Below are 13,094 nucleotides of genomic sequence, written 5' to 3' on the forward strand. Positions count from 1 at the left end.
AATAGTACATACATAATGCCACCATTATTTACCTTAAATAAGCAATCTATCGGAGTAGCAGACATCTGGGACAACAAGTTCATCCTTTGTCTTAAAAGCAGCTTGTCACACAGTCTGTCAGATTCCTGAAGGTAAAATATATAGATCAATTATCCACATACAAGCAAAAATGAAGTAGCTTAACATTATTAGCTAAAAAAAAATACATCATCCATTAACCACTTTTTAAACTATTAGTCAGTTTCACATTTAGGATCCTATTTCTAAGGCTTAAAGGACTGCACAACTGCTGTCCAAAGAAAAAATAAGTGGATGTTCACTAGAATATTCCTTTACTGTAGTTCTCCATGAGCTAACTAGGCAACTAGAAAAGACAAGGGCAACAAGAACTGTTGCCTTTTTTTAAGACCTGTAGAGAAGCTTTCTCATGAACACAAATAAGGATTCTTTACTCTGGAAGAGATTTGACTGTGCAACAGTAGTCTATAAAATCACAGAAAGTCAGAAGAAAACAAAGAAAGAATGATTATTCACTGTTCCTCAAAAAACTGTGACACCCAACAAAATCATCACGTTAGGTTTGGGAAGGCAGTAGGAAGAAGCAAGAGAGGAGAAAATGTTCTCTTGCTGTGGAACTCACTGACATGGGTGCTGCCAATGTCAAAAGCATAAATGGAGTCAAAAAGCCATTTGACAAATTCACGTAAGGCACGCCTACTGGTGGCCACTAAACAGGATGACCCAGTTGTAACTCTAACTCAAAGACACTCATGAACTCTCTGCTGGGTACTGGAAAATAAAAGGTTACGCCACGTGAAGTATTACTCTGCACCAGACTCACTCGTATTGCGTTTCCTACCAGTTTCTTGAAAACAGCAGATTCATCTAAGTAGACATGTAGCTCAACCCCCACAATGGCAGCTCCTATTTTCTGAGAAATCTGAAGATATACTTTAAAAGAATATATATGCTTCCAAAAACAGTAGAAAATTCTCAAGTAAGATTTTGAAATGGCAGCATTGAACATCACATGAAATAAAACCTTAATCCAAAGAAAACACTTTTCTTCACATAAAGTAGATGAAAACATTTACACATAGTCATCATCCAAATATAACCAAAGAAATGACATTCATTGCCAACCACAGACAACGGTTGACCACAATCACCTAAACCCCTAAAAATGGCAAGACTCCCAGCATCCACCAAACTGAAGATCACTGCAGTTAAGATGAACACACACACAATTATCAGATCAACTTTGATAGTTTAAGATCTATGCTGTGGCTTCTGCAGTAGATACCAGATATAAATAATGTCTGACTGAGCTCTTAACGTGAGTAGCAAGTCAGCATGAACTTTCAGAAACTAGTGAACTGCAACTAAACAAGATCACTTGAACACCAAAAATTAAGTTAGGATTTTCTAGAAATATCATCAAGGAATTTCAAAAATCAGCACACGTCTCTTGTAAAACTGTCTAAGAAGCCCTCCATTGTTAGAGCCAATAGCATTGTTAGAAATGTGTTTGTGAGGTCTACAGAGATAATAGCTGAGATCTGTACGTCATGGTAAATTGTCTATAAACAGAATTTCTTTAAGTACTTTAAATATTCATATAGATTTTAGAATAGAAAATTATCCAAGATCACAGTAGAAACTGAGCAGCTACAATCAGAATAATATAGATCTGTTCCCTATCACAACATTAAGATCTCTTTCATATAGGTCTCTTTGTAAATTCACTAGTCAAGTCAGTTTGTATATTCCTAACACATCTACACAGCCATGTGGTTGTATGTTTATAAGCTCTCCCTCCCTTATAATATAATTGAGCTGACAGTTTTTTAAAGCATAAACTATTTGGGTAGGCATGCTGTATTGGGCTATTTATGCTAAGCTAAGAAACACTTTTTTTCCTTGTACTGAAGGGTGAAAAAACATTAGCACAGACTTCACCTTATTATGAAGAATAAGTTGTTGGCTGATCTGAAATTATTTTTACTGGTTTTGTGTTTAGATGCATGAAGGTGATGACCTTCACTGATTTTTCAAACCTAAGTACTTCAGCAAAAAGTTGTCTTTCCAGAATTACAAGGCATGTAAGTGGCGATCTCCTTAGATAGATTCTTCAGTGTGATCAGGAACAAATATTTGATCAAAAGATCAAAAACTTTTATTAACTAGAAAAATGTTAAAGCTTTACTACAGATGTCAGTTTCTGAAAACTCTTATCAGAGCTTCATGAGCTGCTCCCATGTTTTGCATTCTCCCCCCCTCAGAATCCAAATAACCAATAAAACTTAGTGTACTTTTAATGTCGTCCCTTCCACAGTGTGGGAAAATTCAAAGGGCAATTTAAGACAGCAATCCTTACACAGAGAGAAGATCTTTATTTTATTATATGAATCAGAAAAAAGTCCATCTCAGGTGAAACCCTGTGTCTTAAAAATAGCAAGAAAGTGGGAAAAAAAAGAAATGGCAGAAGAATTAGATATTGGTCGAAATATCAAGCAAAATAAGGCCTTCAAAGACAAAAATTGCTTGTAACAGCTTTACTTCAACTCCAGGAGTTACATAAAGTTTTGCTTAGAATGGGACTTTTTCTGGTATGACAGATTTATTTTAAATCTGTATCACCTAGATTTTAAATCTGATCACCTGGATTTGGATATACAACCAAATATTAATGAGCTTTTTATCTAACACTATTTTCTATACATAGAAAAAAGATATGTACCTATAAGGGTATATCTACAAATAGACCTAATCCAAGACGATTTCCATAGATGATTCGGGACTTGCAAAAAGGATCTCCCACTCTTCATCCCAAAAACTTTATTATCCTTAGCTTGTTAGTCTTCCTTTCCTGATCTCTCCTACGTGCACTTCTTCAGTTCCAACTTCATGGTCACCTAAAGCTTTTTCTATGCAAAAATCTAAATACTACTAATTTTCTACTGCATGGCTCTTACCAGCTCCCTGCCTCAACCTTCTGAGCTAGGTCTTGCTACATATTAGCTGCACATAGAAATTTAACAAGGATCCAATACTCATTAACTGGAATCCCATTAAATAAACTTGACAAGCACCAGAAAATAATATGGAGTTCTCTTGTGCCATCAGTTACATACTTCTCTCCTCTTGACCCTCACCCAAAATGTCTCTCCAAGACTCACATCATCTTGGATGAAGGAATTCAGCAGGTTTCCAAGTGCTTACTGACATGAAGGTGATATGCCCATTATCCCACAAGGTACACTAGTTCCCTGCAGAGTTCTCCTTCTGTAATTAGCTTCATTATGGATTGGAAAAAAAGCATTCATCAGCTGCCAGAAGCTCTATCTGAAGCCATCTATAAAATTAAATGTAGCCACATGAGGGGCTGTAATGAAGGCCAAGGGCACAGCAATGTTCCTGCTCAGATCCCACAACCCCTTTGAGCACAATCTGGAGACAGAAGCCATGGGACATCAACCTGACGACTGCTGCCCCTTGAAGGTCAAAGCAGCTCTCTTTTACCATAGGATAAAGGAAGTAGGAAGTATCTCAACTAATAAGTCTCTGAAGTGACAGCAATTCCATCAGAAGTTCCTGCCATGTTCTCCCACCTCCTCACTCCCCTTTCTCACTTTCTGTCAAGGAGCTACCTGCTACCTAGTTTGTCTCCTCATTGCCTGCCACCTTCTTCTCCCTTTCCATTTACACCAGGGAAAAGGGTAGCGCAACTCTTTTCTTTTCATCTGTGTTAGAGAGCAAAGGGTCACTCATTTCCTTGTCTTCAGGGTTCTGCTGTTTTTCCATCTAATCTCCAAGCCACATTGACACCTGGGAACTCCCCTCCTCTACTCTGCCTTTCATATTGTTTGCTCCCTATACACTCACTGAAAGTAGAAAGCAGGAAACTAGCACTCCAAGCCTGGAACTCTTCCAGCTGAGATATGGAAGGAAACATTGCACTAATATACATTGTTCATAAGCGCAGGCAGACACTAATATAAGCACCATGAGACTGCCCTTATGTCAACTGCACAGAGATATTTCATCTCTCATATTTCAAGACAAACACCCCCCAGAGAAATAAGTCCATTTTTCTGGCAGCAGCATTTATCAAGAAGCTATAGTCAGAGGGCAACCCCAGTAAAAAGAATGCTATCCTCAGCCATGTAAGGAAGGATAGGACCAGGCATTTCACAGGAAGTAGTTTATTTTCTCCAACTTGTTCATATTTTTGTGGAAGACAGTTCTACTTTGGCTTCAGTTCTCCATCCAGACCATCAGCATTGCTATTTGTACATTGATTATTAATGACAGCCAAGTGACTGCAGGAAGCAAAGTTGACTGGCAGGTTGTTTTCCTTTTCAACATTTTTATTTTTTTTTTCTTAAACAGAATTAAATACAATACAAACAAGAAATACCACAGTCTCTTTACACACAAAATGAAAGTGCCTTTTTTTTGTGTACAAAAACTCATGTGTGACAAGTTCATGGAAAGATCCCAGAAAAGAACAAAACCAAAACCAGCAAGTGACTAAAATGACAGGTAAGTGTTTTTTCTTTAAAGATTGTGCCCCATGTTGTTTCATCCCAAGCGCTGCACACTGAGCCATTGCCAGCCCCTGCTTTACAGTTGGGCAGACTGAGACACATTGAATTCATTCCAATTCCGAGTTCACTCCTTTTGATTTCCACATCAGATCACAAAAATCTAGTTTTGCAATAGTAGATTTTTTTTAAAAGGAATAGTTAAGACTGGATTCCTTTAATAAATAAGCTAGAAAGTGTTAAGATTACAAAAGTTTCTGAAGTCACATCAGTATCATCCTTGATTGGCCTGCAGGGATTTGACCTGATTAACAGAAGGTCTAGCTGCACAGCAGCAAATAACTTACGCATCTACAAGCTTCCTAACCCTGCTAGGTTAGAAACCCTGAGAGCCAAACTTGACCTTCAAGCACCACCTAATATCATACAGTCCTGCGCTCCCATTAAACTATCAACTTGGTGCAGAGTCATCTACACTGCGAACACTTGGTATTTAAACACTATGAAGATTTACTAATTTTACATTACACTGCAATCTCCATTCTGCTAGCCAGGTTTTTTAAAATTAACAAAAGTGTGTAAGCTTGAGCTATGCCTACTCTGACGTACTGCATTGCTTTCACAGCCACAACTACAGGAGGTATTAAAAGCTTATTGAAAATTCAGCTGTTGAAAATAGGTCTGTCATTTTTTCTGATCATATGAAGAGGCAAACTTAACATTTAACTACTTCCTCTAGGAGTGTACAGCAAACAAGTGTTGCTGCAGTACTAGGACTCCATTCTAATATTTTAGCTTCTGCTTCAGGTACACTTGCCTCCTAACCAATTCCTTAAAGTGGGGAAAAAAAGGAGCTTATATTAGCTGTTTGCTTCTTCTGACCAATTTACCCCTACAGTGGTACAGTCCAACAAATTTATCAAAATCACATTTAACAAACTTTAAGAGTAGCTTACTGTTGATCTGTCAGAGAGGTTGCCTTGTCGTATATATTCTATTGCAGCCTCAATTGAGGTTAGACAGTATCCCAATTCATCCTTCACTGAACTGCAAAGCCTGAAGTTCTTGATGTAACTCAAGTTGGCCATCCTGAAATAAAAAGTTAAAGCCACTAAAGATAAGATATCACTATAGCAAGACGCACTTTAATACAGCAACTCATCTTAGGCAGTCCAGGCAGGCAGTAAATGCGGGTTATGAAAGCTTCTAAAGAAATTGTTAGGCTAGCAAAACCATAGCTGTTTTGAGCTTTGCGAATGGATCAGAACACTACTTCTTTTAACTTGCCGATAAAAATTTAAGAATTGGATATAAAGAACATGAAGGATGGGATAAGTACAGTGGTAAGAGCACATCACAAGTTTCAAGCATGTTACTGTTTCAAGCATCATAAGCACCAGTGTAAATTAATACCTACATATTAAAGGAAAAAATGCTAATATCTGAGATATGGAATACACCAACACAACAACTCAGTTCAGGTACAGATGAAAGGTTTAGATATGTTTTTCCTGGCAGTGGTGTGAGATAAATAGAAGGCCATGAACTAGAAGCAAGCAATTAAGCATTCAAACTATTTCTCTACACAAAGTGCATCGAGCACATAGAATCTGCATAAAGGTTATAGTTCCATCATAGATGAAGTCTATATGGGACACGCAGATCCAGTAAACAGAAGATCCCCCCATTAAAATTGTTTTCTAGACTGGGAATCAAAACATACAGCACTTCCAGAATTCCTGATAGGCCCTTAATTCTGTCACATTTAACACATCTTTGCTGTTTGTCCTACTAAAAATAGCTTACTGCATTACAGCAGCCCCTCTTACACTTTGGGTAGGTTGTTACTAAATATCCAGAAACATTTGCCCCTACAGCACCGTTATGTAAAATACAATTGAGCTATGTATAGCCAAAGAAGTTACATACCAGTTTGGAATTTCTGTTTTTACAAGTAAATAAAGCAAAACAGAGAGAAGATCATCTGCACACACAGCTTCCATGTTAACTAGAAGGAATAAATTACATATATTAGTCATGCCTCTTAAGATTAAGGATCAGCTCTCTTAGTAGACAGTGTATTAAGTAACCAAAGCAGCCTTTCAGAAGTATGTTCTCAATGTCCCTTCAAAATAGGCTGCCAGGAGCCAAAAAATAAATACAGTTGCAGTATTTGATTAGCATTCCCTCCTTTCTACACAGGAGGAGACAAAGCACTAGCTCAAAACTTCTTGATTGCAAATGCTACCCTTTAAGTTGACGTGCTTTTCCATATCCCAAGAGTCTTCCTGAAGAAAGGAAAGGATGCTGCGAAGGAAGCACTAGTTTAGGATACTGCTCCATTTACCTAGTAGGTATTACCTTCTCTTTCCAGGCTTGATAAAATAAATATCAGATTAGGAGGTCCATCACAGAAAGGCAAGCCTATCACAGAATGATTTCTGTGAATTCAGTGGCACTTTGAATACAACAGATGGAAAGCCTGTCTGACCACCCCCTCAGTAGTGCACACTGCAGAAGATGCATCTCAACAGTATTGATTTCAAGATTATCACAGAGCACAGACAAGAAACACTGAGGATCGCTGCTAGATCATTAAAATGGATCACCCTCATTTCTTCTACATGAGAAAGCGTCCTAACACGTACAAACTTCTCAGATGCTCTAGCTAAAACACACACCTAACCAAGTACCCCATCTTACATCATGGGGAAGCATCTATCTCACATCCATTTTGCTTTTTTGAACACCTGCAAAGCAGACCCCAATCTCACTGTTAGCCCACAAGACTAATTCAAACAGCTGTTTACATACCAAAGTGCTTTGTGCATACTGGCTAAGAAAAATAAAGCTTAAAATCAATTAATTCACTATTTACTGACCTCTTTGGCTAGGAGACTGCATAATAATTTGCACCACTTTTCGTAGGCAAAGTAGCTTCTGTTGAGGGGAAGTACATTTGTTCAGCTGACCCAGTTCTCGTTTTGCACGTGGTATATTAAAACTATGAAATAATTTGAAATAAATTGTTAGCATACATCATGGTTCCTGTGCAGGATATCCAAAACTAAAGTTTGAACGTATTCAGAGCTGAAATGAGAAGTGACATAAAAAAAATTTCCATCCCCACTCCAAGTACACTTGCACTTCTGCACCCTGTAGAGTGAACCTTAGGCACAAGAACACAAAAGAAAAAGAGATAAAGATCAGCACAACAGCTGCCCTGAAATAACACTTGCAAAGCTTTATTTTTCTATTTCAAATGAATAGAAAAATAAGTCTGCTATTGTCTGAAGGATTCCACTTTTTGGCCTGCCTAAGACCCATTTAAGATAGGATCTCAGTGACTGCTCAAAAATCCACACTCATCTCTCACCTGAACTCAGACTTTACTCCAATGTCTTTTTGCTGGAGGTCTTGAAGGCTCCTCGTGATTTTGTTGAAAGCAGCATCCTAATCAACAGAAAAACAACAGGTTTTTAAAATGCATTGAATTAATGTAACTAATCTTTAGCAAAGAAACTCACCTCACTTGCCTCAATAGTCCCCACATATTTAAAGACTAGATCATAAATAGCATGGTGGATATACATCTGTGGGGAAAGAATCACAGTAGTTTAAGCATAAAAGGAACAGTTAAAATAGTTTGCCAGTTATTTTCCTTAATTTCAGAAGCTTACTTCAACTGCTTGTTTAATCATACTCATCTGCTCTTCTTGCTTTGCAAGCATCTTCTAAAAAAGAAAGAAAAGCCAAAAAAACAGCAGAAATTAGACAGTTTATTGCTTAAGTAACACCATGTACTGTGCATTAAATGAAGTATTTACCAAGTGTGAATCTCTCAAAAGATGCTGGAGACATTTGGTATAAAGCGCATTGACAGAATCCTGAAGAGGAAAAAAATAAAAGGTTTTTAGATTTGGGTTAATCTGACTTGAAGCAACAGAGCATAAGTAAGCAAAGAAAGGAAATTTCTCCTGCCTTAGAAGCATACAGTATCAACTACAGCAAGATAAGATTTTTAGCTAGAACAACTGCCTTAACCTGACAGTTAAGATGGTGTAATTCGCAATTACAAATTCTTTCTCCCTTCCCACCTTTCCCACAACTTTGGAAGATTGACACAGAAAATCTCAGGACAAAGATATCTAAAGCAGTGACAGGAATTATATTTAGCAAATTAAACATCAAGCAACAAGATACTGACTATGTAGTGGCGGAGATTTTTCCTTTCATGTTCTTTAAATGTTCGGTAGAAAGATCCTATGTATTTATCAAATCTCTCACAGTGCCTTCCCAAGAATTCTCTAACATCTTCAATACTTTTAAGAGAATAGGAATTTGATGAAGCTGTAGATTCACCTAAAACGAAACCCAAGAGTTAATTCATTGAATATGTAAGCATAGTAAAGTACTTTCTGTCCCTAGATACCTAGCCAACTTGTGTGCAATGAAACATTAATTCAACTTAATATACTTTTAACTGAAGGTGTTGCTTTTAACTAAGAGAACTTAATGTAATTAAATAACCACATTTAGAGCTGGTTCTTTTGCCTTTTACATCAAGCATTTGCTCGGAATAGCTAAAACTGATTTTGCATGCTTTTTTGCTGTGTGGTAACTTATTGCCACACACACAACTCAACTTGCATTGCACAGGCCTGAAAGAAAAGTACATCAACGTATTGACTTGAATACCCATGCAGGAAGTCAGTGTGCTCTAAGCAAACTGTAAAAAAAAAATTTTGGATTTTTACATAACCTGTTCTTTTCTGAAAGCTTTTCTCTGAATGGGAGGGCAAAATCGCTCCATGTAAACATTAAAGCAAATCCACTTTCCTTCTGAATAACACAATCGGATCCCTCACTTCAAATTCATGTATTTTTTTAATGAAAATTTCTCTAGGTAAACCCTTCATTTGCAACCAAAGGCTAGCTAATAACAGGCTTAGCTCTCATTCATTTCAAATTACTTTAAAATTACAAATTACCTCACTTCTGAAAGACCGCTATACAACTACACTAAATAATAGCAAAAAAAAGGAACTCCACAAGAATATTTTTATACATGCATTAATATTTATAGTTTAAGTCTATATGTATTTTCTCCAGAATAACTTCTTTTCATACTTCCCTCACAGTACTGTTTTCACACTTGTCTGGCATCACTTCATTTTGTCATTATTTATTTCAAATGAACGTTATGTATTAAGACCAGATCCTTCTATTTCAGAAAAAGCATGTGTTTTAAGTAGCTTCAGTTACTTTTAATTAGCTAACACAGATTTCTAATAAAATTTCACAAGGAAACCCTGATACATTCAAAACTTTAATAACCTTGGAAATAGTGTTCCAGCCTCATTAAGAGGCTTTTCAATGCTTGGCCAAAAAATAACACATTCAACAAAATGGGGAGCCAACCACCAGATGCACTCCTTTGTAGCTATGCAATACAACATCTAAACACTGCAGTGACTGTGAAAATTTATTTCAATCCAGTCTTGTGCATCCACCTTACATCTGAAAACAGATGTCATGTTTAAGAGATTAAATACTACTTTTAAGCAGTCAACACTAAACAGAGCACTGCTAAAAAAAAAAAAAATCAAGCTGGATCAGGTTTTCCACTTTTTTTTTTTTTTAAACTGTGGAGACTGGGATATATAGACTGAAGTATGGCTGGCAGCAACTTAGTATGTCTTTCCACCAACATACCAGCATCCACATCAGTATGTTAGTAAGTACTGGGAGCTTTCAACCAAGCCAGCATTTTTCAGAATGAAGAAAATGTATTAAACAAAGACACTAATTTATTCACCATGCAAACAAGACTTATCACTTCAATACATACCTGAGCTTTCTGTTTTTTCCAGTGGATGAGCTATACACAAAATACTAAAGCTCTCTTCTTTTTCATTGTAAAATGTTTCTTCAAAAAGTACAGGGACCGAGAGATGGTGACTAAAACCAGTTCCTAAAATGATGAGGTTTCCTTGTATGAAGATCTCCTGAAACAAAAAAAAAAAGATTGTGTAAAACTCCTTCAAAAAAAACCACAAAACATAATTACTGACTTCTGCATTGCATAGTTATATTTTCAAAGAAAGAAGAGAATCTTGCAAGACAAGAAAGCCACAGATTTGAGATTTTTTTGTATCCTCATGCTGTGTAGACTGAAGCTGGAATTCCTTCAGCCTGCAACAGGTAGCTTAACCTTGCTTATACCCACTTTCCTTACAAGCTCACTATTACAAGAGGTTTCTGACATCCTACAAACTAAATGACTATTTGCAGATTTTAAAGCACTTTTAGTAGAAAGGAAACCAAAAAACAACTTATATTTGAGGTCCAGAGCCCAGCTTCAGAAAAATACCATATATCTTGCCTATGTTTTTCATGCTCATCTTCTAAAGCAATTCTAGTGTGAATATCTGCAGTAGGAGGATCTAGATGACTGCTTGCAAACCAATGCAATATCTCAGACTGTATTGCACAAATGACAAGTTAAAAAAATTCATCAAAAGCCTATGCAGTGCTAGCATTGGTTATCATGCCTTGTCTTTAGAATAAGTTTCTACTCTATTTATTGAATTAATTAATCAGGCCTCAGATACAACTCAATACCATCCAAATTGTCTTAAGCATTGGTGAGCTTGAATCCGCATACAATATAGGCAAGCTACTATTTGCCTGAAAGCTGAAGATGTAGTTAACTAAGCGATAACAGTCCTTCTGCCTTGCAATAAAATTCCTAACAGCCACAAGTGGGGATGACCCATTTTGTTCACAGAGATAGAATAGCTAAAAAACACAGACAAGCTTGACAAAGTAGTAAGCTGAAAATGAGAGGCGGCAACACCATCTAAACAGGACAACTATTCTCATGTACATGCCAAAACTCAGCTTTTGCTAGAAAGCAATATAACCTTTAGAACCGGCTTAGATGGGCAACGTACTTCTTTTGCAAGTTAGCTACAACTCCTCACTAGCTCCTGTAACCATTAGTTCACACTGTCAGTCACCAACTGCAGCAAATCATTTACTGGAGTGTCCCCAGGCCACATTCAGATATCAAAACAGAACTACCTTTCCATTTAAGGTCTGAAAATTTTCCTCTAGTGGCTTCAAAACATAGGATTCAAACTGGCAGGTAGAAATACTGTTGCTTGAAAGGCTTCCTTTGCATGGAACTAATACCTGAAAAAAAAAAAAAAAACAACTTAGAGACAAATGCAATACATCACCAGCTAAACCCTGACTGCTTTTGCCTTTTGCACTCCTTTAGAGGCACGCAGTTAAATCTGGCTTATACACATTTACCAGCAAGTGTGAGAGCTGTTTTCAGTTTGTTTGTTTTTTTTTAATAGAAAGGAAGAGCCATTCTTAGACATATAGCTAACTAAAGTTTAATTTTGTGACTTATCTGAATGACAACAGATGGAACTGAAGCAAACAATAGTGAGGAGATTAATTCCCATATAAGTTACCTGCACCAGTCATCTGAATGATCTAAACATGGCAGCTAGTAAAATTGCAATGTATTTTCAAACTAAAAGGAAATCCTATCTGAATGAAGAATAAACCTAAGTTAAAAATCAACTTGGGTCTACTGTAACTAAAAGATTGGCAGATGGACACATACTTAATTAGTAAGCAAGACACAATTTAACATTTGCATATACTACGCAAGTCTAGTTTTCAACCTGAACAACCTGTTGGCACTGCCAATTTATTTCTTAGTGATACTCCAGGCATAACCAGATCAGAACTAGACTGTTTTGATACACAAAACAGAGCAAAAGGATACTAAAAACTTCATTCCTTTTTGAAAATTTGTCCTTTTTGCCACATTAACCTTTAGTGTGACTAAATCGTAACTTAACATGCACATCTGATTTAATACAGTAACAGGCATTTATTTATAATAGAGCCTGACTGAACTCACCATTTGTCTATTGAGGTAAACAAAATGACTACCACTAGCTGGTAAGTAACGTCATCTTAAGCATCTTGACTTCAGTACAAAATCTACATTCCTATTATTAATCCGATCAGTGTTGGAATTTTCTTTTAATCATATTATTCTCCACTCAGACTACATTTTTTCAATCAGAGGAACTGAAGTACTTTGGAGTATAGCAATGGATCGGCACTTTCTAATTACAGGAAAGTATAATGCAATTAGAAAAAAAGTGAAGGAAGCATGAAGTCTGTACTCTAACAGAAGAAGAGTGGTGTTCCCTTCAATACAAGGTACACATTATACACGCTTTTCTGAAAAGATCTCTCATTGGTAAGGAACATGAAGCAAACGTTCTGAGTTCTTCCTGTACTTAGAAACTTCCAGAAATGGTGTCTTCAAGACAATTCTACTCCTAAAATAAGATTTTTTTTTTCTTCAGAAACGACAATGACTCAATACAAAAATTTTTATCCTAGCAATGTAAAGCAACAGTACCAGAATCACCAGCATAAGAGGTCAGACTTGAGAACAGAGACTATTTTTGAATATTAATTGCACATTGAGTTCTGCAAATATTTGACAGA

General features: G+C 36.7%; 1 protein-coding gene across 5 annotated transcripts in view; it reads right to left on the bottom strand.

The window, feature by feature from the left end:
* ANKRD27 (ankyrin repeat domain 27) overlaps nucleotides 1–13,094 on the bottom strand; it is a 44,069-nt gene that overhangs the window by 20,261 nt on the left and 10,714 nt on the right. For all 5 annotated transcript variants that reach the window (XM_035543480.2, XM_035543483.2, XM_035543481.2 and 2 more), the window contains exons 3-13: nucleotides 11,634–11,744; nucleotides 10,399–10,555; nucleotides 8,755–8,909; nucleotides 8,375–8,434; nucleotides 8,228–8,281; nucleotides 8,075–8,140; nucleotides 7,924–8,000; nucleotides 7,430–7,551; nucleotides 6,477–6,555; nucleotides 5,504–5,636; nucleotides 33–125 (exon numbers count right to left, since the gene is read on the bottom strand). In XM_035543480.2, the coding sequence (XP_035399373.1) occupies nucleotides 33–125; nucleotides 5,504–5,636; nucleotides 6,477–6,555; nucleotides 7,430–7,551; nucleotides 7,924–8,000; nucleotides 8,075–8,140; nucleotides 8,228–8,281; nucleotides 8,375–8,434; nucleotides 8,755–8,909; nucleotides 10,399–10,555; nucleotides 11,634–11,744 (1,107 nt within the window). The remainder of the gene's footprint in view (nucleotides 1–32; nucleotides 126–5,503; nucleotides 5,637–6,476; nucleotides 6,556–7,429; nucleotides 7,552–7,923; nucleotides 8,001–8,074; nucleotides 8,141–8,227; nucleotides 8,282–8,374; nucleotides 8,435–8,754; nucleotides 8,910–10,398; nucleotides 10,556–11,633; nucleotides 11,745–13,094) is intronic.

Source organism: Cygnus atratus, chromosome 12, assembly GCF_013377495.2.
Source record: "Cygnus atratus isolate AKBS03 ecotype Queensland, Australia chromosome 12, CAtr_DNAZoo_HiC_assembly, whole genome shotgun sequence".
Classification (NCBI taxonomy): Eukaryota; Metazoa; Chordata; class Aves; order Anseriformes; family Anatidae; genus Cygnus; species Cygnus atratus.